Source organism: Engraulis encrasicolus, chromosome 13, assembly GCF_034702125.1.
Source record: "Engraulis encrasicolus isolate BLACKSEA-1 chromosome 13, IST_EnEncr_1.0, whole genome shotgun sequence".
Lineage (NCBI taxonomy): Eukaryota > Metazoa > Chordata > Actinopteri > Clupeiformes > Engraulidae > Engraulis > Engraulis encrasicolus.
The window spans coordinates 32,812,346-32,839,845 of record NC_085869.1 but is presented as its reverse complement, the minus strand read 5'-3'; the positions used below and the strand labels follow the sequence as shown (position 1 = coordinate 32,839,845).

Here is a 27,500-nt window from a genome sequence, read left to right as displayed (position 1 = left end):
AGTTGTTCTTTTTGCCTAATGTTCCTGTAGCACCAAGTACGCTGCCATTCTGGGTGCTCAATCCAAGTATGCATAACCATAATGTTCCTGCTGCAGCTGTCAAAGTGTCCCTAACCCCCAGGTCCTTCTGAGTAGTAAAGTAGTAGGGGTAGTTCTTACTTGGCGAGCTGCAGGATGTTTCTGTAGCAGCTGTACAGGGAGCTCTCGGCGGCCGTGCGGTACTTGGCCTTGAACTTGGGCCCCACCGTGTGGATGATGAAGCGCGCCGCCAGGTTAAAGCCCTCCGTCATCTTCACCTCACCCGTCCGACATCCTGACAGATACAGCACATGGATAAAAATTATAATAACGTGCACACGCGCACGCACGCACGCACACAGGCACGGAGACCGACAGTGAACTACATACACAAGTTCACAAACACAAACATAACTCAACTGCTCATTCATCTTAACCTGTAGACAAAATGCATGCATGCACACATTAAAATCACACATGCTTATAGAACATACTGATATATGTACAGTCTGCGGACGGACGGACGGACGCACACATACACGCGCACACACACACACACGTCGGCATATCGTCATGAGTCAAGGAGAAAATCATTTCACTGATGTGCTGATTGGTTGTATCACTGGCAACTGAAGGGTTGCCTGGTTGGCGATTTCCACCAAGACAGTGTGTTGCTAAGTGACAATAGCAAAGTGCCCAGATAACCCACTGCAAGAACTACACTCCTGCCGTTACCCCCTTCCAACATCCTGGAACACAATGCATGTACACACACATTACACACTGTAGATGCACACACATAGATACGCAAACACACACAACACAAATGCACAGTCATAGCAGGGAAAAAATGTCAATAGAGGAAGTGAAAGTGAGCATGTGATATGCACAGAGCTCAGTATGCCCACACTCAATATACAGCCATGTAGCCGAGTGTCATACACACGTGCAGATACTCACTCAAGCAAAAGTGTGCAATACATACAGTCAGTCTTTCTCTCTTCTCCTTACGCACACACACACACACACACACACACACACGCGCGCACGCGCGCACGCGCGCACGCACACACACACACGCGCGCACGCACGCACACTTTTCCTTCCTCCATTACATAACACAACACACACTCAGGTACAAGATAAGCACAGCAGACAGACAACCACAGATAACCACATGACATATAGTACGGTATCTCCAACCCTCCTCCTTTACCTCTGTACAGCTCCCAGCTGACAGAAAAGGACATCCAAAGGTTCACCTGTGTCATGTGTGGTGTGTGTGTGTGTGTGTGTGTGTGTGTGTGTGTGTGTGTGTGTGACAGGTGTACAGAAAACATACACACACAAAAAACCCACAAAAGAGGTAGGGCCTTCCAAGAGACACTACAGTACACACTGTACATGGACACACAGAAAACGAGAGGACGAGGAAATGCAGCTGTAAAAACAGGACAGGAGATGCAAGGCTCAAGCAGAGACACAACAGCGTCTGGTAGTGATAGGTGAGGAGGTTGGATATCGTGCTGCAGAGCAGCCTCTGGCAACCCGTGATGATGATGGTACAACAGTAGAGCTGCATGAAAACACTATATCTGGCAACCTGTGTGTGTGCCTGTGTCCATTTGTGTATGCGTTCATGAGTGGCGCCCACTGCAACAGTACCTTTGAGTTTCATCAGCTCGTCCCTCAGGTCTGGCCCGGCGTGTATGTGGATGCTGTCTGAGATGGGGTTCTTGTCCGTTAGTGTCTCGTTGGTAGTGTTGACTATAGCTGTACAGTTCAGCAGCGATACGTCCCCAGTACTGCGGGAAGAGAAAGAGTGGTATATAACATTAGAAATGAAAGATCTGCTTCCACTGTCATTTCATTAACATTGCTATGTTCACCAATGCATAAAAAAAAACCTCAGCACACTTACAAGACAACACAAAACTGTACAAACAGAGGTGCAAACTACATCTGTAGCTGTAATCGCATGCCTATTCTGATTCTCTCAGATGTCATCATAATGTCAGTAAAATTGTATTACTTAAGTTATTTAAGGACTTTGCTTATGCCCTGCAAATACAGTACGTACAGAGGTCGGCAGGTCTCACTTATCCTGTGAAAAAAGGGCTTTATTAGTCACACGCACGCAAGCACGCACGCACACGCACACGCACACGCGCACACGCACACACACAATAGTGACCTAATAAAAGGTGTTGAGAAAAGTGTGTCATGAGCAGTCTAACCTAATGGGTTCTGAGCAGTTCCTTGAGCTTGAGCAGAATACGGTTTCAGTGCAGTGTTATACAATATGCGTTTCAACCACAGGTTTCAACAGGGATGCACAACGCAAGAATTTACACTGTGGGAAATGTACAACAGCCAAAAAGAAAGCATGAGGAGTTCAGAAAATAAAAATCCTTCCAACAGCGGCAGAGGTGTCAAAAGTAAAAGTAAATTCTTGTGCAAAATTCAAGTACCACACTAGCACATGATATTACATAGCTGTTACACCATTTACTCCATTGTACCTAATGAGGTACATTGTAGGGGTGGTACGGTTCACAAATGTCACGGTTCGGTCCATATCACGGTTTCAAGGTCACGGTTTTCGGTTTTGTACGGTTCTGTTTTTTTTTTTTTTTTTAAATAAAATGTATTATATAAAAATTAGAATGAAAATGTAAGCTTATCATGGGTATGGGTATGTTGAATTTGACTTCATTTAACCCAACTGAAAGAGGAAAGATATCAATGATTTTAACATGCTTCCATTTATTTCACAAAAAGGGAGAACTAAGTCCTAACTTTTAAGTTGACAAATATTCAAATATTACATGCTTTAACACATTTGACGTGTAAAAATAAAACAGCTACACTCCTATAGGCTATTAGGGAGGGAAAGTAATCTCATCGCCCCCTGCTGGCAACGTTCCAACCCCCTGCAACAAATGAATGTTTTTTTTCTTTGAAAAATTACATCTCGGCCTTGACGACGAAGTAGAAGTAGTGGCAGTCATATTATGGGCATGTTGGCCCGTTTTATCGAACCAGGTGGTAAAATGTTCGGTTTTTCACTGATCTGAGCTGATTTTAATATTCTTTAAAAAGCTAATACAGAACTACACTGACTGGCATGTGTGGCTTGTTTACTCCATGTAATTAGCATAGCCAAATTAGCATAGCCAAACATGAGCCAGAGAGGTGGTTACTCTTCACCACAGAAGCCATCATATCTACTAGAGAATTTAAAACCATACCAAAATGATCGCGTGTATATATGTGTAATAAGAAGACAATGTGGAACTCATAGGATTACAAGAATGTGAAGATATGCGAAGAACTTGCGTTCGTTCGCGTTCATTTGTTTCTCTGTGTTGTCAACGAGGCGCGAAGCACAGCATGCTGGGAGCTGTAGTCCGTTTCCGACCAGATTGGCACAATTTCTATTTTTCTTAAAAGGGCAAAAAATGACTTGAGATTTTCACAGGTAGTAGTTCATGCTATTGTGTACGCTGAAAAATGTGTCTGGTGTTATAGTTCCAAGTCATATCTTTGTGGGATTTTTTAAAAAACTTGTCTATGGGAGTTTCAATAGGATCACCCTGGTGTTTGGAACGTAACCGCTAGGATCGCTGTTTTCCACTTTCCCTCCCAATGGGACCATTAGGTCAGTGCAGTATGACTATTTTGGTTAATGATACACTGTGAACGAATTGGACTTTTATTTTGATACCGCTTTCTGCGAGTTTTGCGCTTATGAATCAGTTGCTTCCTATCATGAAACTGCCGGCCGTGAGAAGCATAGAAGTAAAATCAGAAGTCAAATTCAATTTTAAGTGAACAAGTAATAGGGTTATGTTATGTTAAAATGTGAAAGTTAAGGTAACAAATAATTTTAAAAGATCGTTTTTTAGAAGTGTATGCACAAGAATGTTTCACAAAACTCCTGTGAAGCTGAGCCTTTTAAAACAGTCACATTTTATTTTTGTTATAGTGTTAAACATCAATGTTAACTAGGCAACAGCACAAAGTCCCCTTCCGTCCGTCAGAGTTTAACTGGCTACATATAATAGAGCTCTTCAGCGTTGACGTCAACTTGTATGCGGCGTTTGGACTACCGGTTCCATGGCGATTTTTTACATTGCAAAACGCCATAGAGATTCAGGTTTGGCAAAAATATAAGTTGCACGGCAACAACGAACATTAGCGTGTCCCCGCATCCCTTTCTCATTAGTGGAACGGATCGTATCATCATGTTGGTGTATTCACATGTTAAATCATGACGATTATAATTCAATATTGCTAACCCCTTTCTGATCATTAAAACTTCCGAACTACATACTTTCCTTTGGTTGCCATGGGTACAACCTTCCGCACGTACATGCCGTTAGATACAGGCGCCGCTTCTGTAGTCGCCAAAAGCTTCCGGGTTTAGCATATGGACGCAACATCGTATTTATGTCGAAGTTTGACACAAAATGATCAACCATGTCATACCTACAGCCTATTTTTAACACCCTCGACAGTTTGCGGGGGTTCGCTAAGCGCGTGCTTGCACTCGGAGCTTATTTGAAATTTACCCCTATTCATTCCCAATGGAGGCCGGAAGCCGATAGGAACCAGGACGTCCTTAAATGCTAACATGAAAGACTACAATCTACTACATGCTTCCGCTTCCGCTGAAGAACTCTATTAGCGCAGTGAATCTGATGGATATGTTCAATTATCTGCATTTTGCCGTCCGGAATCCCCATTCAATGCCACGTGGATAGCCTACACTAGGCTACTGTAACGTAAGTCATAGTCTACTTTGTTCTGCTAATCTGTCATTGTTTGTAAATTCATGTTCATTTAATTTAAAATGGTCAGCATAAAGGCTGGGAACAGTCACTTGCGCTAACGTGGAGAGAGAGGGGGGAGAGGGTGACGCTCGCTGACGCTGCTGACCGACCTGCACTTGCTTGTAGGCTACTGTAGCCTAGTCAGCTGGCGCATGCTGTTACATTATGCCTTTCAGTTGGCTGATAGAAATCTGTCTTTCCACACTCAATATCCTACGTAGTCTTTGTTTTATGCTTGTAAAAGTAGTAGGATTTTAATAGCATCGTCCGCCGGTGGTCACTCTATTTATTATTATTTTTTTTTTTGAAACCGTGAGCACCGTGCGGTTGCCCACTACCCCGTTCCGTGACATACAAACCGTACGGTCTCGGTTTGCAACGCAAACCGTACCATGATGCCTAGTACATTGACTGTGTTGTTACTAGGATCGACTTTAATCGATCAGTGCTTTAATTGGTTAAAAAACATTAATCGCAATTAATCAACAATTCAACTGACAAGAAACCCAGGTGAAATGGGCATGTGAAGAGTGTGTGTGAAGAGGGGTGTGAATAGTGGGTATATTTAAATAATCACTTTTGGATTAAATAATTGAAATAGAATTAATTTAAATGCGGTATTTTATCTCAATTTTTAATTACAATTTTTAGATTGAGTAGTTTTCTTTCGAGAAACATTGAGATTTTGGGGGGGAAACACCGCTTATCAATTAAGTCGATCGATAAGGCTATCAACTAATGATTAATGAATTAATCGATAATTTGCATCCCTAGTTGTTACTGAAAAACACTAAAAACCTAACAAGAACCCACCATAAATTTGATCCAACCAGTGCAGAGTAAGCTGATCGTTAGATAGTACACAGGTCTACTCGTGACTCAGATAAGTTAACTGTGTTGGAAGGAAACAGTGTTTCTACTTTTTTAATGTTGTCACCTCTGAACACTGATCGAGTCACTGAGAAGCTGTTGCTTTGAGCAATACCTGTATTGACGATTAGCTGATTGGATGGAAAACCTGGTAGGGTTTTTACTTTTACTTTTTTGGATTTTGACTTTCCGGATGGCTTGGTCAAAATGGAGCAGGCTTCAATCTGTAAACCGCTAGACAGTTGGCCTGGTCTATATCTGTAGGGTTGACACACATGACGCATACACAAAAACCAAACAAAAAAACAAAACAAAAAGAAAAGCAAAACAAAACAAAAGAACCCCACAATGGGCTAACCATCACCAAGCCGACAATATCATCTACTGTTGTTTATGAAGCTCTAAAATTGTAGAAAAAAGCTCAAAACCTCCTGCAAAACCTCCTCACTTTGCCTCAGACCTTTCTAGTCAGTAGACAGCATGAGCTTCAAGAGGAGGAGTCATGACAGTGTGCGTGTGGTGATCATGTGTGCACTGTGTGCATGTGAGAAAGGAAAAAAAGAAGACACACACAGGGATGGGTGGGGTGTAATCATGTGACAAGCATGGACCATTTCTCAAGAGGTCTTGAGAGCAACTTGCCTAAACTACCTCCTCACCACACACCGACACGCAAACACTCACATGCCCTCTCCACACACACACACACACACACACACACACACACACACACACACACACACACACACACACACACACACACACACACACACACACACACACACACACACACACACACACACACACACACACACACACACACACACACACACACGAGAGCAGAAGTGTGAGAGGGAAGACATGGGGCTGTGGCGAAGGAGGCGTTCAGCAGATTAGGAAGTGCCTTTGACCAGACCAGAGAGAGGCCACTGCTCTAGTAGAACACATTCAATGCACACACACCTCGAGAATACACTAACCACAGGCAGCGGTCTTCTAGCGAACACACACACACAGACACACACAGACACACACACAGACACACACACACAGACACACACACGCAGACACACACACACAGACACACAGACACACACACACACACACTATTGGTACCCTATTGGATACTTCAGTATGCTCCTGCCATAGGCCCCACTACAGGAAGGATGTTCACTGCTGAATGGCCACTTCATGAAGGGGGGTGAGAGGGGTCATCAAAAAACACTGCAGGCGGTGAATGTACACTGTGTACATAGTATTTGGGAATGTGTGTTTTTCAGCGCTAGACAGCACCACAAATACCTTGGTGTCTGTGGTGAGAGAAAGTGATTATAGGGGGTGTATATGCAACTAATGCACAACACACAAATGTAGTAGCACCCCCTCATAAAAAGCAGTACACCTACTCCACTCCCTGATCTCCAGATTATGGAAGAGCAATTCATACTGTGCACTGGTGATGAATGTACATCGCATGTCAGTGGCATGCACAGACATTTTTGGGGCGCAGGTGCTGAAGAGGGGCAGGAGGTGGCTGGAATGTGGAACTTCCGGCTGCCTTAGTAGACTATATATTATATAGGGGCATTTTTAAAAAAATATATATTTTTAGGGGCTTTTATGCCTTTATTCGACAGGACAGTATGAGATGGTGACAGGAAGCGAGTGGGACAGAGAGACAGGGTGGGATCGGGAAATGACCCCGGCCGGACTCGAACCGGGGTCCCCGTGGGCATGCAAGCCCAAATGTGGGGGGCTTAGCGCGCTGCGCCACAGCGCCCCCCATATAGGGGCATTTTTGTCACATGCTTTTGATCGTGAAGCATTTGTAGACCATTATATCGACATGGACCAAAGAACATTTTGACAAAATAAAAAAAACAACAACTTTTGAATAGGGCAGTAGGGCAAAGGGGCAGGTGCTTTAGCATCACCTTGTCCCTACAGTGTCTGTGCACGACTACATTCAAATGTGTTATTCTGGGTTGGAAAGTGGAAATGCACTACACTACACTAGACCAGGCCAGAGCGGGTCACACTTGGTCAGAGGTGTCAGTGGAGCTCAAGGCTTTGTCAGAGCTCTCCACCACAGGCCAACCGCAGATTTAACCCTTTCCTCACAGCCAGCAGAACTATCTTGTGAGCAGAGCATCACAGAGAGAAGAGATAGGTCATTTTGAGAATGATGATGACTAGTCTGTAGCCTTACAGTGTGGCTATGTCTCAAATAACGCACTTTTGTCAGTGCACTGACAGTCAGTGCACAGTGCACACAGTGCACTGAGGTCTTTAGTGCAGAGTGTCGTGGAAAAATTTGAGCACTATGCACTGTTCCCTCGCTGGAAGCGACGGCTGAGCATGGCATTAGCTCGACAAAATATGAGTTGGCTACTGTTTACAATGCACACAGCGTCTGGTGCTTGTATTTCCATTTCCTTCACCCCAGAGGACAGCAATCACACATACAATACTTTGGTTGGTATGAAAATTTGGTGTCCCATCAACATTACTTACAGAACTAGGAGACTGTTGACCAAACTCTTCTACTGAACTAAACGCCACATTTCCTCTGTGTCATTGTCAACATGGCCTCCGTTTAGTGTGTGCAGTGTCCATCATTCAAGCACTGCATTTTTCCGCCATTGTTAGGGGATCATCCTGGCACTTTCAGTGCACTGGCTCAACTGAAATTTTCAGCGTGAGCGCCCTGGACACTGAAAAACAGTGCCTGAAGTGCACAAGTGCGGCATTTGAGATACAGCCTATGTGTGTATCTGTGAGAGAGAAGATGGTGGTGTATGTTTGTCTGTGTGAGAGTGAGAGTGAGTGTGAGAGAGAGAGAGAGACAGTTGCTCATAAACCCCATTGAACACCATCCTACCACTGTCAACAAAAAAGAGCAATACAGACGGTCAATCAGTTCAATCCACAAATGGATTTCTACTGGCGTCATCAGCCTTGTTGTGCAATTCAATGCACTTTCCTTCTGGTGCGTGAAGGTTCAGACCAAGAATAATTTCTAGACAATGGGAATAATTTGGAAAATTAAACGTCAAACGTCAGCCAAAGTTGACCATTCCCAATTGGGCAACACAGGCAAAATTATTCAATGAAGGCCGTTTTCTCCATCCAATATCATAACAATTACAACTGGCCATGACTTTTTCTAGCAGTTTATCTTCTCCTGACCAGAGCGGCAAAAAATCCCTGAGAGAAAGAATTTTTTTGGGAGGTTTCCTTTCCCATTGCACCACACCTGGCTGAAGGCCAGAAAAAAATCAGTTCTAAGTTCAGGCAGGGTTTGAAAGTAGCTCAAGCGGCTAAGTATTGAGTATTGCTGCATGTGTGCGTGCTGTGCCCTTGGCCCGAGAGCTGTGGACATTCCACCATTGCTGGAAATGTGCTCAATTTCCACCTCTCGTCAACTTAATAATTTGTTTTTAATCTTTCTCCTGGTCTCTTGGCCTGGAACTAGGAGACATATTGCCAGACCCAGAGAATGGCTATCATGCATCATTGAAACAAATGAGACCCGTTTGATGCTAGCTGGTTCATCCGGTTCAAAGATAGTACAGTTCATACTAGTTTCAAGGTATAAAACGCGACACAATTTGCCCGGGAACAGCTGGGAGAACAGGAGAAAGGAGAAAACTCAATTATCTAACTCGAGGAGAGGTGGGAAATTAACATATTTTCAGAAATGGAGGACTGTGGCTTTAACCCATTGTGTCCTGGAAACACATATACGCTGCATTCAGGATTTTGATATTTGAGCTGTTTTTTTAAAAATGTGGGTCAGTTAGAGCTGAATGAACACATTCTAAGGCAAAATGAGGGTCCTAGCTTTTAAAGGGACAGTTTGGTCAATTTCAACATGCAGCTGTATTGCTCACGCTACCCTTGACTTGTCAGTACCTGGTGATGCCACATTTTTCGGCTCAGATATGAGCAATTCTAATGGGGGCAGCGTTTGTTTACATTTTTAAAAAATGAAACAAAGGCCAACTCCAAATATTTTCCCAAAAGGTACTGCTGTTTGCTAGTTGTCTGCTGATGTTTTATAACCTTTTGGATGTTTTTGGGAATAAGTAAAAATGTTTTTTTGAAATGTAAACAAAGAGCTGCCCCCATTACAATGACCAGGATCTCGGAAACGGCTGAAGAAGAAGAAAAAAAAATCTCAGGCACTGACAAGTCCAGGGTAGTGTGAGCATTACAACTGCATGTTGAAATTGACCAAACTGTCCCTTTAAATGTAACTCATTTCATGTTTGTGTGTGCTTTGGAGGCTGAAATATTTAGGACGTAATAGGCAGAGGGCACCCTTTCCCAAAAAGGGCTTAGGACAAAATGGGTTAAACAGCTCAGACTGTGCAGTGTATCAGACTAGCAGCAGGAAGGGTGGAATGTGAGAGCAGGTCTGCCTGAATGCCTCTCTCTCCTCAACCACAGCAGCCCCTGGAGCTCGCCAGGCCATCATGTGGTCTCACAACAAAGAGGATTTATACACACGTGGACATGAGTTTCAGTGTGTGAGAGAGTGTGGGTGTGTATGGGTGTGTGTTTGAAAGAGGGAGGGAGACCGAGACACACGAGACAGAGAGAGAGAGATAAAGAGGAGAAAAAAGATGATGCCTGAGAAAACGTTTAAGCAGACACACAGCAGATAAAGCTAGATAAAGGTCTCCAAACATAGAACTCTTTCATAGAGTTCAAAGTTCAGGGTTCACGTGATTGTGAAAAAATTAAGAGGGCTTAGCTGAAAACACACAAGTCAATCAAATGTATTGAACCCTCTGATTAGGTGGGCTTGACTCGCAAATCGGTAGAGCCCATCCCAACCACCCATGGCGATGTCTATGGCTTACAGCGTTTCCCCTTGAATGTTGTTTAGCCTAGGTAAGTCGGTACAAGAGATACGTGACTATCATCACTGGCACTTGTATTAAATGTGTGTGTGTGTGTGTGTGTGTGTGTGTGTGTGTGTGTGTGTGTGTGTGTGTGTGTGTGTGTGTGTGTGTGTGTGTGTGTGTGTGTGTGTGTGTGTGTGTGTCTGGGGGGTGGTAGAAGAGAGGCTGAACTCACAAGAGCAATATCTTTCTGTTGATGTCATCCCGATGAGGGAACGGCGAGGGAAATGCCCAATTCTGATTGGTCAGGCTGTCGTCTTGCAGCGGGTCTGCGTCCGGCTCCTCCCCGTCTTGTTGCTGTTTGGACTGTTCCCAGGTGGGCAGGCTGTGGACGTCCACAAACTGGGACCGTGCTCCCAGTGGATCCATGCTGCCTGCCGACCACAGCAGTGCAGAGACCAGTGGGTAGCCTAGCGGTTTACTGTGAAACAAGCACGCACAGACACACGCGCACGCGCACACGCACACGAACACGAACACTGCAATATAGATTGCAATATGACACAAAAAACAGTGCACAAACACAACCTGTAAAGCTAGTGCCTGGTCTAAACTTTCAACATCAGATTTCCATGCTTGACATGACATCACAACTCAATCAAGTGCACACACTCCACATTTTATTTCACGTCAGTGCAACTCAGCTGGAAGTTGGAAAAACAGAGAAAGACCTGGCTACTTTTTTGTTAATTGAAACTGGCAAACAAAGCCTTCAGCCAAAGCAACAAGGATATTAACTTCCCAACTCGGACTGCAATGCACACTAATTACATCTTGGCATGAAAGCCAAACAAAGCTGTTCAAATCGCATATTTGCAAGAGATCTGCCTGCACCTGCCTGACAAGATTTGCAGAAAATCGTTTGCACTCGTTCCAATCTGAAGGATGGCATTGAAACCACTACTCAAACACAGAAGAGAGAGAGTTGCAATGAAAACTCGTTTACAGATTCACTAGATGTGAAACTAGCTTCCCATCAAGCTTTGGATAGTACCACAGCCCGTATAGTCTTACAGAATCTGTGATAGTACTTTAAGCAGCCCCTACAACCTCCCCTACAAGAAAATGAAAAGGCTACAAAATAATTCGAATAGTATCTCACTTGTGATACAGTCTGGCAATAGCCACGGTAGTTGTCAGGGGATGGCATGGAGAAGAATAACGCAAATAGGCCTGTCCAAGATGTCAGAGGCCTGTGGGTTGTTTGACAAGATTAACAGACAACGATATTGACCGATATAACCTGTTGGTAGGGCATCGCAAGATCCTTCAGGCAAAAACCCCAGTCATCACTAGGCTTGTGTGTGTCTATAATTAAGTGCATTTTCCCCTGTGGGAAACCCAAAATAATATCAGCAAGAAGTTCACAATGAACAGAGAGAACCTCTGTGCTGATCTCTCGAGCAAGCCATTATTAAGTCTTGTCCAGAACTGCCAAGCATAGTTCCCCATAATACTAGGTAGGTGACCTAGTTGCATGGAACTGAAAGCAATAGGTTTTTGATTTTAAGTCGAGACTTTGCTAGAGCGAGTCAAGAGGGAGTTACTGGGTTTGTGTTCAGACTGAGGGAGGTGTTTTTACTTAATGTATAGAGATAGGCTACTCTGTACCGCAAACTGAATAAATCCTTAATAAAAGCAGGAAACAAGAGCCAGACATGCAACAGAGGAAACATGACCAAGTTCAATTCCAAACCGACCCGGATACATTTAATTTGCATGCCAAAAATAACCCGTGACTCTGGAGTAACTGCGGTAGTGTCGCCAAGAACTTGATCAATGTTGTAAAATTACCCCCATTTGCCATAACGAATTCTGCAGCTTTTGGCCAGAAGCCTACTTGGCCTAGCAGTACATCAGCAAGTCATTGCCCCCTCCTCACTCACAAAGCTTGGGTGATGTGTCATCAAGATCTATCGCCTGCTTTCGACCCTGTAGGCTAATAACTTTGGGAAAACATTTCCCTCGAGGAATCGACACAATGTTTCTAAAATAACTACATTACAAAAGCCAGGTAACAAAACGGTAACACCAATAAATCAAAATACCTACCGTTCTCAACCTTCAACCGGTGTAATCACACTGACAGTGCCTTTGCAAACAAGGGACGGTCACATCAGATGCTAAACGATGCCAGAGAAATACAGTTCCCTCAAGCGAATAGCGCCATTGCGGGAAAAAAAACTCGTGATATTCAGCTTTGCACAACCATTGCAAAACCTGATTTGGCAAACAACAGCTAGCTAAGATGAAGACATCGTCACATTTACTATGATTAGTAAGTAAGCGTGCGTCTCTGGTCAGCTGATTCACAACAACGAGCAATAAGAAATCATCACTTCCGGACTAGAATCCAGGGACGCTCAACATTTTGCCATCGTAAATGTGAAACGTACTTGCAACTCCATGTTGTGTTCAACTTTTTTGTACAACAGCATACTTGCTTTTCGTTAGCATTCCCACAAATGTCTTTTATCAAAATCAGAGCAAGGGATAATTAATTGTGTATCAATGCGTTATAAACTACCCAGTAAAAGTGGAGAACCGTGAAAGCCCAAAGCAATCAATAAACTGTACATGAGCGTTCATTTTAGCATTTGCTGTCTGAAATATGTATTGCCACATGCGTTGTGAAAATATTATTATCATTTATATTTATATCCATCAAGTTTATTGATTGGAATAAAATAATTTTAAATGGACATGTTTTGTTATGGATCTGACGACTCGATACTTGATTGAGTTCCCTAGTTGATCAGAGCTCCTCCACACCACTCCAGCAGCACTGCATACAGTAGAGCAATCTGAACTGTGATAAACAAAACGTTACCATTTCCAAGAAGGTAAGACTATTAAAACCAAAGCTGCTTTTACTCTGCATCTATTCTTGCACATGGGCTGCTTTTAATTTTTCACCAGTCCACGAAAAATAGAAACAGACTCATGTATTAACCGCACGTGGTTCATGTTGACGCATGCCGAGTTCTCTTCGGAAGCAGGGGCTAGAGCTCTAGCGGCTCATGAAACTTCTGTGTAGATACACTTTGTGTCGTCCGCAATATCATCACATGTCCAAATATTGGGTTGAATATGTCCGATAATACGGCCCCAACAATCCCTGAAGTCCTGAAATGCACACTACTTAGTTGCCCTTGCTTGTTGATGTTGGCATGGTCCTCAACTGCGCTAGCTAAGCTTGATGTTCTTGGTATTGACAGACTTGTCAACATGTCAAAAAGTTACGGTCAATCAATCTAGGTAGTTAACGATTAGTCACAAATTGTATCTTCTGCAAAATTAACCTTGCGTTTTTGCCTGCAGTTTCACAGCACAGTGTTTCCCACAGAAATTTTGGAAACTATGGGGGCAGCCGGGATTTTTTTTTTTTGTCGGGGGGGGGGGGGGGGTCTTTTCACTGGCCTTTTTTTGTCCGGGAGGGGGGGGGGGGGCTATTAACGCAGTGTAAATGCAAAATAGCAAAACAATGAGTACAGTATGACATTGGCGCATGGAGAAACTATAGGCCTACGCCTACATTTCAGCCATTTATATTTTGAGAAATAAGGCTACATAATACACTTGCAGGGGTGTATGTAATGAAAAAAAATAATAAAACAAAACAGGAGCAGAGATAAGAATTTAAGATTGCTGTGAAATTGTTAACGCATAAACAAAAAGGGTCTAAGAGGGTAGGCTATGCCTTTCCCCCACACACACATAGGCGTACACATTCTACATGAGGGGTGCTGGTCACAGGGCCAGTTTTTCAAAATTCCTCCCATTAAAAGGGCTGAACAACATATTACACATTTATGTCTATATTCACATTCATTACACATTAATTTCTATATGCAGCCCGATGTCTCCTCTGCCTTGTCAATGAAGGCCTGTCACCTAACTCATTACAACTGTAAAACAAAGCCTGGGGAGTGTTAGTAAACTCATCCCAACTGTCCCTTCTCGGAAGGTTTTTTTTTATTGCTCCCAAACCCAAGTTAACTACAACAACTTGACAATGCATTTGATCCCTCTCTCTTTCAAGCACTTGTGGTTTTCTCTATAGGATGTATTTACTCCAGGAGGAAAATGCGAAGGAAATCGTAATTGAAATCGCTTTTAGCAAACACGGATATCGTATAAAATAAAAAATAAAAAAAAGTAACAAAAAAAAAAAAAATTTTTTTTTTTTCTTTTTTTTTTTTACATTTTCGGAAACTATGGCGGACAAATTTAAACTATGGCGGGCCGCCATAGTTTCCTCAATGTATGGGAAACACTGCAGCATATATTCTAACCTTCATGTTAGCTTAGCATCATGTGGTATGGTTGCTTCATTCATTCATTCCATCACTTACACCTTTCACAGAGGCCTCTGGTTGACAGTCAATAAACCTTGTGGCTTCTCGCCATGGGGTTGACAAAGCAGTACCTGCGCTACGTTGCCACAGCTGTGTTTGGTGTGATAGGAAGTCCCAAAGCCAACATCGCCTATGTGACCATCAGAGGAGGCGAGAAGGGGCGCTTCGTCGCTGTCGCAGCCTGCGAACACGTTTTTATTTGGGATGTGAGGAAAGGAGAGAAGGTATGTTTGACTTTTCTTCCTCTTGTGCATTCTCTTGCTAGAGATGATAAGGATGTATCTTGGTGTAAGAGAACTGACCAGATGTTCCCTCCAGTCCTGAGTCTGATGAGGTAGCATTGTGTGGTGCTACTGGCAGAAAACATTTGGCCAGTGCATGTGTGTAATGCCCATTGACGTTGGATCAATTTGTGGCGCTGTAGTACAGGATGTTCTGTATATGAGAAACTGTGGAATGATCCATAAGGTTTCATAACATCATGTTACTCACAGAAAGTGCGAAATTGAGAAATCCTCGTGTCACTTCCTTTCTCCACACCTTACCTGTGTACAGGTCCTGATTCTCGAGGGGAAGAAACATGAAGTGACACACCTGTGCGCCTCACCTGACGGCATTCACATCGCCGTGGGTTACGAAGACGGCAGCGTCCGCATCTTCAGCCTGCTCAATGGTGAAAGCAACGTCTCCTTCAACGGCCACAAGAATGCCGTCACAGCCATCCAGTACGACTCCCTCGGTGCCCGTCTCGTGACCGGGTCAAGGGTGAGTTTCAGCTTCACTTTGGCTGTTTCCAGGCTGACTGGTGCTGCTAACCACTGTTCAAAACACTGTTATTGTATCGATGTATCAGCAAGTGAATCATCACTACAGTACTTTGTGTTTTTCTGTTGCAGGACACGGATGTGATTGTATGGGATGTGATCAACGAGTGTGGCCTGTACAGACTGAAGGGTCACAAGGATGCCATCTCACAAGTGCTGTTTCTCAAGGAGAAAAACCTGCTGGTCTCCAGGTACTGAGTAGGAAATATAATTTAATACAAACTGTTGTGCATTATACATGCATACCATGGTATTGAAACTGTTGGGTTGAAATGATTAGATTCAGCTTGTTATGCTGTCCACCAGGCATGTGTAATTCTTGGAAATTCTCACTGGATAGATGGTCAGCATTTGGTTCAACTTGTTTTTATTTAGCATTTTAATACTCAGTTGTTTATCTCTTGGTATCCCAGTTGTTCAATCAATGCTAATATAGTATGTTAATGAATGGGTTTGTTTGTGTATTTCCCTTCAGTTCTAAAGATACCTTTGTGAAGTGGTGGGACTTGGACACTCAGCACTGCTTCAAGACCATGGTGGGGCATCGTAGCGAGGTAATTAAAGAATCTGAATCCATATGACTATGCTGAGCCGAGTATATTTGTGGATGTAATTGTATATGTGTGATTGTTCAAGTCCTCCTCAACCAAGGTTTAGTGTGCGGAAGTACATCTGATGCCTGGTCAATATGGATGTATCAGGTGCCCTGCCCATTCTTCAAACTGTTTATGTGAAATAATTACTGGTGGCTATGATGCTCAATCTCTTTGGATTGAGTGTGTAGTGGTACAGCAACCCCTACACTTTTGCAATCAATTTTTTTTACAGCCAGCCATAGAGGTCCATAGGTTTCACGTTTATTCGTATAGTGTGGAGGGGCCAGGTGCAGCCAACCACGTGAGCTCATTTTTTGAGTGACGGTAGTTTTTTTCTGCAATCAGAGGTTGACAAGTATACAACCAGAGTTGCGCAGCCAGGGGTGTTTACAAATGTGCAATCCATGTACAGGTATAAGACAGTTTGCATTTTGATGGCGGCCAGTGATTGGTCAGTGACGCTGTTGCTTGTGGTTTGATTGGCTCACTCTCCATGTCTGTCAGGTGTGGGGGTTGGCCCTGCTCAACCAGGAGAACAGGCTGCTGACTGGCTCTGCGGACAGTGAGCTGAGGGCCTGGGACATCACATACTTGGAGCCGGTGAGTGGACCAAGTCATGTGCTTATTGGTCATGCTTTGAGAGAAAGCTGTTTTTTTTAGCACAAGCATTTACTTATTTTATTTTAAAACAAGTATTAATTAAAAGAAGTGTGTGGTTACTGTGATCGTTTTGTGTTATTGTGAGTCTTCCATGTCTAAGTCTCTCTCTCTCTCTCTCTCTCTCTCTCTCTCTCTCTCTCTCTCTCTCTCTCTCTCTCTCTCTCTCTCTCTCTCTCTCTCTCTCTCTCTCTCTCACACACACACATTCTGCCTATTAGACCCTTTGGATTGATCATCAGTTATTACTAGACACTTGTGTTGATGGGTATTGCATTTGTTTTGTCGCAGGGTAAGGAGGCGGGGGAGCCTAAACAGAAGAAAGGCAAAAGTCTCCTAGATGATGACGATGATGATGATGCTGTGGAAGGGGATGACGAAGAGGTGGAAGAGGTAACTGGAGATTTTCTAAATAGGAGGCCATAGAGTGCTTGAAAACGCAGGGCAAGACAAGTTGATTTGCATAGTGCATGTCATACACAGTGTTGATGCATTACACACAATTAAAAGTATAAAAACAGCAGATGGAAGAAGAATAAAATAATTGAAATGAAAGCCTAAAAATAGAGACCAAGTAAAATCAGTGCAGTAGAATATAGAATGTAAAATAAAAATATATAGTATGTAATGTAATGTAATATCAAAATGGCGAGTACCAAATATCCAGTGCCTTCCACTGGCAAGAGCCAATCATTTGACTTAGAACTGAGTGCCACTCATCTCGCAGTATTGTGCTCTGACATTCTCATAAGAAGATCAACCAAACTTCCCTCTCTGGGTCAAGCATTAGGTCAAGTTTAAAGCCACTGGTGCATTTTACATCGTATTAGTATTAGGTATTAGGTAGGGTATTAGGGCATTGGTATGCACTGGTAGAAATCTGAATGCATCTCAAAACTATTACACTCTGTTTACAAGTATGTGGATTTTTTGGAAGTGCATATGTCTGGGCCCTAACAGATTTTTTTTTTTAAACAGAATTTTCTAGTGCCCCTGTCACAATGGTGATTTCTTTTATCCACATGCTGTGTAAAAGGGATCAAAATATGTAAATGCATTTAAAAAATATCCATTTAAAAAATATTCACGTACATGTAAAAAGTTTGTTGCGGAGTGAAATATTATAAGTCTAAACTTGAATTAAAGGAGTCTCATGCAGGGGAAAAAAGTGATGTAGTTTTATTGTTCAGGCAATTACATTGTGTCCTTTGTTTGGGCTTTGGTCAGCCTCAAGAGCAGCTTTATCCAGCCTCTCCATCCAGATGTTCTCCCTTCACTATGTGATATTGTCCACTCTCTCTGTACCACTGATCAGTATCAGTCATCCCTCACTCCAGCATTACAAAGTCCCACTCTGCCTGCCATTGTTTTCCCAGGACTGGAGCTACCCTAAGGCCCAGATACCATACCACACCGTACCACAAAATAAACCAACACGCACCCACAACATAAGACAACAAAACTAAACCCATGGTATTCTGCAAAAGCCCATTGCAAAAGGCAGCAAATTGTTTCCACAGCGCAGCCACTCAGTGTAAATGCGGTTAAGGGGAAGAGAATACAAATGAAACCAGATGCTTTAAATGTCCCTAAATTCCTCAGTTGTATGGGAACGCATCCCACAATGCCTTGCCGTGTATCTCGCTGACACGCCCGTCTTCAACGCTGTAGGCTACCAGTGGTGGAGTTTGCAAATGCAGACCGGGACGGGACTTTTGCTTGGCCCATAATGATAAACTGACATCTCCCAAATCAGGCCTTGTACAGTATAAGGTGGTGGCTATGTGTAGAGTAGCTGTGTCCTGCCATGGACTACTTCTGAAAGTGAACACTGCACACTGCACACAACGAAATTGCATTTATGCCTCACCCGTGCAAGGGGGCAGCCCTCAGTGGCGCCCCATGGGGAGCAGTGCGGTGGGACGGTACCATGCTCAGGGTACCTCAGTCATGGAGGAGGATGGGGGAGAGCACTGGTTGATTACTCCCCCCACCAACCTGGCGGGTCGGGAGTCGAACCGGCAACCTCTGGGATGCAAGTCTGACGCCCTAACCGCTCACCCATGACTGCCCAACTCAACATCTCAACATTGCCTGGTTTAAGTGATACTGTCCCATTTTTGGAAATAAGCTTATTTTACACCTCTCCTTGAGTTAAATGATTGAGTTTTACCTTTCTCCTGTACCTTCAACCGTTCTCTGAGTATGGCAGTGCAAATCTTACCTCTAAGCTAGCAGTTAACATTGAGTCCTAGGAGATCAGTTAGCCGCCAACTGGTCTCATAGGACTCAATGTTAATTGCTATCTTGGAGGTAACATGCACTGCCATACTCAGAGAATTGTAGCATGCTTCACGGATGCATTGACTTTCACTAGCTTAGCGACATGCTCCCTCTTTTCACTTGTCTTAAAGCAAGACAACGGCTTACATGAAAAATAAGACACTTTACCACCTTTATAAACCCCAGCCAACAATTTTAACTGTATTAAGCCCCAAAATAGTGGCACACCCCTTTAACTCAAGGAGAGGTGTAAAATAAGCTTATTTCCAAAAATGGGACAGTATCACTTTAACCGCAGAAATACACCAACGGCGATCTGAGCAAGTCGAGCGACGGAAGTAATTGACTTTGTATTGAGTCGCGCGACAAAAGCGATTCTGGAGACTAGAGCGATTTGCGCGACGAGCGCGACAATTTGAAGTTGAAATCTTTTCAACTTTCTATGACGCAGTTCGGCGACAAGCCGCGACAGTCAATGACTGTATAGAGGTCAGTGACCACAGCCAATGGGAATGATTAAATGCTTAAATGATTAAATACTTCTGCCTGTACGGACATACTCTAGTCTCCTCAATCGCTCGTATCGCTTGCTGCTGCACTCTGTCGCTCGAATCGCATCGCCGCTGGTGTATTTCTGCGGTAACACCACACGATCTCACAAGTGAGATATGGCCATTTATTGTGCATTACAAATGTGTAATTTGACATACTGTATGATCTATTCAAACAAACTGCAGTCACTGCCTTTCCACCCCTCCCTGCTCTCTGATATTAGCCCAAGATGTGGTACCCTCGCTAAGGAGTAGAATCCACGCTCTCTTTCCGATCGGAACGATTGTTCAAAGCAGCATGGGATTTCCCAGGCTAGTCGCAACACAGATTACTTCACTAATATCGCATAGTGTATGCCCGGCTTTACTGGGTGTTTCTCTGCCTTCCCCTCTTACGATTTGCTTTGATGGTGAATGGATAGATGGATTCTTTCTCATAAATTGCTCACGATCATCTCTGACCAATTCCTTCCACAGAGGATCCTGAGCTGCAAGAAGGCCGGCTCCATCCTCAGAGAGGGCCGGGACAGGGTGGTGTCCCTCATGACGGACCCTAAAGCCAAGGTCCTCATGTGCCATGTAAGTGTGCCATTAACTATTATTATCATTAGAATAAGGTTTGTGTGACTGTTTTTTTTTTCACTTCAGGTGGTATAAGCACAGCTAATGCCCATAAATTAATTCATAATTGTAGTTAATGTACTTGCTTCTTAGATAATCCATTAAAAAAATGGATTGGGAAACTCCCGATTGGGAAACTCCAACTCCCATTGTCATTGTGACACAGCACTCCACAGCACACAAGTGTTCACTGCACACTGCACACAACGAAATGGCATTTATGCCTCTCCCGTGCAAGGGGGCAGCCCCCAATGGCGCCCCTAGGGAGCAGTGCGGCAGGACGTTACCATGCTCAGGGTACCTCAGTCATGGAGGAGGATGGGGGAGAGCACTGGTTAATTACTCCCCCCACCAACCTGGCGGGTCGGGAGTCGAACTGGCAACCTTTGGGCTACAAGTCTGACGCCCTAACCGCTTACTCATAACTGCCCATTAAAAACAAAAGCAAAATCATTTAATACATACAATAGTGGTATTAGCTGTGGTTTCACCACCCTGACGTGTGCTAAAACGTCATTGACCCTTGTTTAGCTGAGCAAGGCTTCAATATCTTCTAGAATTCCTAGAAACATCAGTCATATCTTATCCGTGTTCATCAAAATAGCAGAGACACCGAGAAGATCCAACTTTTCATGTATGAAGACTGTAATTTTCCCAGTCATAATGAATACTTCCAAGTTAATGGGTGTGGTAAATATTCATGAAAAAGATAACATTTGTGAATGGACGGCATATATTCTGTAAATGAACTACTAAAAAATGACATACAATTTACGGTTCAATACGGTCTCTACGGTTGGGCTGTTGTCTATTTTGAGTGTCACAGTTTAGATTGATGTGCGTGTTCATGTTTACCAGGGAACAGATAATGGTCTGGAGGTGTGGTCTGTGCTTCCTGAGGAGGAGGTTCAGAAGAGAATGGACAAGAAGCTGAAGAGAGCCAAGAAGAAGGCACTCAAGTACGCCATCCTCATAACATCATTAACATAACGTTAAAAGTCCTTTATTTAGACATGGACATCCAGCCGACGCGTTGCGTTCGAATGCAACTTTCTGTAGCCCTGAAGAAGGTTGCACACGACTGAAACGCGTCGACTTGATGTCCATGTCTAAATAAAGTACTTTTAACAGACTTCAGAGTGCATCGGACTCTCTCTCTTTACCTCAAGTTTGCCATTTTGGATACCGATGAGGACCTGAGGATTTGTATTACCCCTTATTCTCTCTCTCTCTCTCTCTCTCTCTCTCTCTCTCTCTCTCTCTCTCTCTCTCTCTCTCTCTCTCTCTCTCTCTCTCTCTCTCTCTCTCTCTCTCTCTCTCTCTCTCTCTCTCACTACATCATCAACATAACATTATTAATTGGCTGTAAAAGTGAAGAAGGACTGAATATTAGAAAGACTAGCCCTTTTTGACCTTTTGGAAATTATTTGTATAACTTTTTTATGTTTTCCCATAAAATGTTTGCCAGGCCATTTTAATACAAAGCCATTTTGTTTGCCAGGCCACTCAAAAAATTATTATAATTGGGGACCCCCAGGAAGACTAGCGAACTGCTATGGCACAAGCTAATGGGGATCCTTTATTTAAACAAAATAAATGTCAGACGCCTTACAGTGCCTTTTTCCTCCATGTGTATTGTGGTGCAGGGCCCAGGAGGCAGGAGAGGAGGTGACGGAGGCCACGGTGGATAGGAGGATCGGGGACGAGATCCAGAAACTGCTCACCCTCAGGGCCTCTGCCAAGATCAGGTGAGGAGCACTGTGCTGCTTGAATGCAAACATCTGTCAAATAGCAGTGAAATCCACTGAAAAAATGGAATTTACAGGAATTATTTACAATTGATAAATAATTGGTAATCATTAATAATTGGTAATTGGTAATCCTTATGTCTGGTGAGATTCAAGGGTTTTTTTTGTTTTTAAGGGTTCTTCACCATTGTGAGGTTGAAATTGAGCTGCTGTGGCAAAGTCTATGTGTTTTAAATGAATTCTATATTTACTGTATATGTCACTTGACTCATTCTAGCCCAGTTCTTGTATGCCATAATAGTAAACACAAGAATGAGAAGTATATTGTGAACATCTGGAATTCAGTCATTTGTTCTGCCATCCTTCTCACGTCTCACTCCTGCGTGTGCTTCAGGTCTGTAGACTGCCTGTCCATGCCCGCTGGCGAGGTGCGGTTGGCCCTGCTGTTGCAGAACAACACGGTGGAGACGTACTCTCTGCGAGCCAGCGACCCCACCCCAGCCGGCACCAAGACCTCACGCCTCACCCTCGCCGGCCACCGCACCGACACGCGCACTCTGGCGTTCAGCTCGGAGAACACCGCCATCCTCTCAGCGTCTGGGGAGACGGTCAAGGTCTGGAACAGGTGGGTTGAGGACAAGGACAGTCAGTCATATGGAAACAAAAACATCATGTATGACAACAAGTGGCTAGTGGAGAAAGGATAGATTAAGTATCACACACATGCTCCCACACACAATAGTAATGGCAACAGTGAGTTAAGGCCACGTAGACTAGACAGAGTACAATAAATGTTTACAACAGAAGACCTACAGGGCCTATCGTCACAACTCTCAGATTAAAATAGAATTTCATTCCATATCAATAAGTATACTGTAATGACATGTACTTCTCACTAATTTCTGCTCTCTCTCTCTCTCTCTCTCTCTCTCTCTCTCTCTCTCTCTCTCTCTCTCTCTCTCTCTCTCTCTCTCTCTCTCTCTCTCTCTCTCTCTCCCAGGTCCACTCTGCAAGTGGTGCGGACGATGGCTTGTGAGTACGCCCTCTCCTCCTTGTTCGTCCCCGGAGACAGACAGATCATCCTGGGCTCCAAGGTAAGGTTGAAACTGGGTGGTTATCATTGCATGTTAGTAGAGAACTAAGATGGCATTCGTAATGCACAGACTGTCAGTCCACAATAAGCTGTTCATTTTTTACATCTACATGTTTTTATTGTGTCCATAATTGATTAAAGGGACACTGTGCAGGAAATGGTCAAAAAAGGTACTGCAACTATGTTGCTCATTGAAACTGGGTTGGCTATTGCCAAATTTGATATTTACATGAAAGTTTACTAAGTAATAAACAAATATTTTCTAGTATGGTCCAAGTAGAGTCATATTGCAGCAAAAAATGGCTGTTTTTGGAAATTCAAAATGGCAGACAATGCAGAAGATCCCCCTTTTCATGTATGAAAAGTGCAATTTTTCCAGTCATAATGAATACTTAGAATTTGGTGGTGGTGGTAAGCATTCATTAAGAAGGTAACATTAGTGAATGGGCAGCATGAATTCTGGAAATAAACAACCAAAAATCTCACACAGTGTCCCTTTAAATCTTCATCTCTTCTGTTATCCTGCCCTAACCTCCATCCATGACTTTCTTTCTGCCTTTCTTTTTTTACCCTTCTCCTTTATGTCAACTACCACCTCTCTGTTTCTACTCCTCTGTCTCTTCCTCTCATATTTTTTTTCCCCTTCCTATTTCTTTGTTGTCTTCAGTCAGGGAAGCTGCAGTTGTTTGAGTTGTCCTCTGGCAGTCTGTTGGAGACCGTAGACGCCCATGACGGAGCCGTGTGGTCCATGTGCCTCGCACCTGACCAGGTACGCCATGCCACTCCCACTTCACATGTCTGTCCCACATAGTCCACAAATTAGGGATGCAAATTATCGATTATTTCACTAATTGTTTCTTGATTGACCTTATCGATTGACTTACAATTAATTGAGGAGTGCACCCTCCCCCAAACCATTTCAATCTAAAAATCTAAATTAGATAAAATACCAAATATGAATTCATTTCTATTCTTATTCTTTTATCCGAAGGTGATTGAAATATCCCACTCTTTACAGCCCTCTTCACATGCAGCTTGTCATGCCCATTTCACCTGGGTCTCTTGCCAGTTGAGTTGGCGATTAATTGCAATTCGATTAGCATTTTAATTGATTGAAGTTGATCAATCGATTACTTCTTGACATCCCTACCACAAGTGATGTTCTGTGTGCTTGTGCTTATTTGCAGAGGGGCATTGTGACCGGCAGTGCAGACAAGACAGTGAAGTTCTGGGACTTTGAGCTGATCAAAGATGAGCAGTCAGAGCAAAAGTCAAAGTGAGTGAAAACAAACTCTTACGCGTTTTACAAGTGAATCTGATATTTCTTTCTTTGTAAAATCTTAACTTCTGTACACCAATTACTATTTTTAGTTCTCATAGTATGTTTCTGCATACACACTTAGATCAAATGAATGTACTTTTTCTTGTGTGTGCGTGCGTGTGTGTGTGTGTGTGTGTGTGTGTGTATAGGAGGCTGACGTTAAAACACACTCGCACACTGCAGCTGGATGAGGATGTATTGTGTGTGCGCTTCAGTCCGGACCACCGGCTCCTAGCTGTGTCCCTGCTTGACTGTACAGTCAAGGTCTTCTACGTCGACACACTCAAGGTGAGCGCTTCTCCCATGATGCATCAGTGATTAACAAACTCATTATTCCGGCCTTTGTTGGAATTGGAAGTGGGTCGGGCTGAACCCTGTCCATCACAACACAGCCAGGGAACACCTGGCACTTATATTGGTTTCAAAAATATGTTCTTAAAATATTTGAATGGCAAGAATATGAACAGTCATTTCCAAGTATGAAATGCAAAAGTCAAAAAATGGCGCTTACATAATTTTGTAACGTAACTATTCACTACAATATTTGGCTGTAGGTTAAGAATCATTTGCATTTAAAGTCCACCAGAGGTCCACTAGAGTCCACTAAGGGTCCATATAACTTCCTACCGACTTGTATGTCCTCTAAATGTTCAGATCTTTTCTAATAGGGAGGGGTGTTATTTGATGAAAATGTTCAGATTCAACTTTAGCCCAGATTTTCTAATGCTACCATGTCTTAGGAATACATTGATGTAAAATTTTTAAAAATTAAGCCCGAAAACCCCCCCCTACCCCAGAAATTACTTTTTCACCCCAAAAACGCCTGTTTTTGTGCTAATCGTCTATAGTTCCCAATGTTTTATGAGGTACAGAGTGAAAATATGTCCATGCTGGATCATCTAATGGCATTTCATGTGGCATGCCATGCTGGAGGTGTACTTTGAGCAAAAAAAAGTCAAATGTCAAGGTCATATTCAAGGTCAAAGGTCATCAATATGGTCTTAAATGCCTATTTTCTGCCATTTGTCCATGGTTCCCCATCTTTTATGGAGTGCAGAATAGAAATATGACCATGCTGGGTTATTTGAAAGGTATTTCATGTACCATGCCATACTGGAAGTGAGCAGCAAAATGTGTAGTGTCAGTCCTACTTAAGGTCAAAGGTCACGAAAATGGTTTAAAATGCCTATTTTTGATGTTTCAGTGTAGAAAGTTAACTAAGGGCACTTAAATGGCTACTTATGTGATATATAAATATTTTACACAATGCAATATCTTATTTCTAGGTTATATTGAGGGTTAAAGTAATCAAAATTGCTTAAAAATCATGTGAACTGATGGAATATAGCCTCTTTGTACAGATGCACCCACCTACATTCCATTATCAGTTCAGACCCAATCAGACTTTGCTGGAATGACTGAACTACATCATAACATATGAGAGCCTTAGATAAGATATTAAGACTTAGTCATTACAATTTTGAGGACAATAAGGTGAAAACATAGGTCCTGCACAAAGGGTTAAACGCATTGTCTCTTTTCTGTCACAATGATCAGTGTGGATCACTTTTGTGATATCAGCATGTCCAGTTAGGAGGCAACACTGTGAGTCCATTTGACTACTGTTGTGCAAATTTAACAAATAGTGGGTAGAAATAGTAAAGGCAATATAAACAAGCCCCAAAACAGAGTTATCCTGTAGGTGGTGGCACAGTCTATCTCTCTTTTTCCATCCTTTCTGGCTGTTTTTTGGTCACATGCATGTTTTCAATGTCCCACCCCTGGAGTTGGTGTCTATCACCCACTAGAAGCATGGACGAGGTGCCAAGAGACATGCCGTTACACCAGGGGACGTACAGGAGACTAGAACGGTTTTAAAACTTAGAAGCGGGATCACCATCTCCTTCCTTGGGACAGGAAAGCACTGTCAGAGCCCTGAAAAATCAGGTTTGCAGGGTACTGATGTGCATGTTTCTGCTCAACTGGTCAGAATAGTCTTCATGAAGTCTGTTTGAGGGCCTAGTATCCACAAGTGAAGCCTATGCTTATAAAGAGGCAAAGAGCAATTTGCATGAACCAAAAAACATCAAGAAAGGCACATTCACCATTGGTAACATTGATGCTGTTGTTGTTCATTTTTCTTCACATGTGAAACTTCAGTTATGATGGAAGAGGGTATTGACCCTGAATAATAAACCCACATTACAATTTTCTAAGCATAGTAGCAACTGTAGATCTGATTTGAAATTGGTGCCATGCACATAAAGTTAACTGATTTATCGTTTTCACTTGGGTCATCCAACTTGCTTGACCTTTGTCTCTTAGGTCCCTTTTGTTCTTTACACCACATTATTGTGACACATTAGCAATATTTATGATTAGAAAAGTCAAGAGCTAGATCAACAGTGTGTTAATATTACAGGTTTATTCATTTTCACATTTGTTTTTTTTTCCGTGAAAAACGGTTTGAAAATAGCACCCCCTCATCAATATTTTGTAACATTTGACCTGTATTATGACCTTGAACCATTGTACTTGCATAGTTTAAAGACCTAAGATCATTAAATGGACCATTATGAACATAATCTATGTGTTGTACTGGGTCAGCAACCCAATGACACAATTTTTTCCTTAAAAATCGATATTTTGTAATCTTTGACCTTTATTATGACCTTGATATTGTACTTGCATATTTCAAAGTACAACTGTGATATGATATGCCACATGTAAGATCATAAAATTGCAAATATGGGAAATAATTAGTGCTTTGTACTGGAATAGCAGTTGAAAAGCACGTATTTTCCCCTTAAAAATC

At 42.9% G+C, this 27,500-nt stretch overlaps 2 protein-coding genes across 3 annotated transcripts in view; one reads left to right on the top strand and one right to left on the bottom strand.

The window, feature by feature from the left end:
* The window catches only part of gdap2 (ganglioside induced differentiation associated protein 2), a 56,723-nt gene extending 43,785 nt beyond the window's left edge, over nucleotides 1-12,938 (bottom strand). Inside the window, exons 1-4 of one of the 2 annotated variants that reach the window (XM_063213749.1) lie at nucleotides 12,686-12,938; nucleotides 10,809-11,054; nucleotides 1,684-1,823; nucleotides 160-313 (exon numbers count right to left, since the gene is read on the bottom strand). In XM_063213749.1, the coding sequence (XP_063069819.1) occupies nucleotides 160-313; nucleotides 1,684-1,823; nucleotides 10,809-11,002 (488 nt within the window). In that variant the 5' untranslated portion in view covers nucleotides 11,003-11,054; nucleotides 12,686-12,938. Of the gene's footprint in view, nucleotides 1-159; nucleotides 314-1,683; nucleotides 1,824-10,808; nucleotides 12,654-12,685 lie in introns of those variants that run through there. The other variant, XM_063213748.1, reaches the window with a different exon arrangement.
* A 448-nt stretch (nucleotides 12,939-13,386) lies between these two features.
* The window catches only part of wdr3 (WD repeat domain 3), a 23,844-nt gene continuing 9,730 nt past the window's right edge, over nucleotides 13,387-27,500 (top strand). The window contains exons 1-15 of the mRNA XM_063213747.1: nucleotides 13,387-13,476; nucleotides 15,000-15,215; nucleotides 15,547-15,756; nucleotides 15,888-16,006; nucleotides 16,291-16,369; nucleotides 16,916-17,011; nucleotides 17,360-17,461; nucleotides 20,380-20,481; nucleotides 21,382-21,482; nucleotides 22,170-22,271; nucleotides 22,666-22,896; nucleotides 23,272-23,365; nucleotides 24,032-24,133; nucleotides 24,552-24,640; nucleotides 24,835-24,973. Of these exons, the coding sequence (XP_063069817.1) occupies nucleotides 15,042-15,215; nucleotides 15,547-15,756; nucleotides 15,888-16,006; nucleotides 16,291-16,369; nucleotides 16,916-17,011; nucleotides 17,360-17,461; nucleotides 20,380-20,481; nucleotides 21,382-21,482; nucleotides 22,170-22,271; nucleotides 22,666-22,896; nucleotides 23,272-23,365; nucleotides 24,032-24,133; nucleotides 24,552-24,640; nucleotides 24,835-24,973 (1,740 nt within the window). The 5' untranslated portion in view covers nucleotides 13,387-13,476; nucleotides 15,000-15,041. The remainder of the gene's footprint in view (nucleotides 13,477-14,999; nucleotides 15,216-15,546; nucleotides 15,757-15,887; nucleotides 16,007-16,290; nucleotides 16,370-16,915; nucleotides 17,012-17,359; nucleotides 17,462-20,379; nucleotides 20,482-21,381; nucleotides 21,483-22,169; nucleotides 22,272-22,665; nucleotides 22,897-23,271; nucleotides 23,366-24,031; nucleotides 24,134-24,551; nucleotides 24,641-24,834; nucleotides 24,974-27,500) is intronic.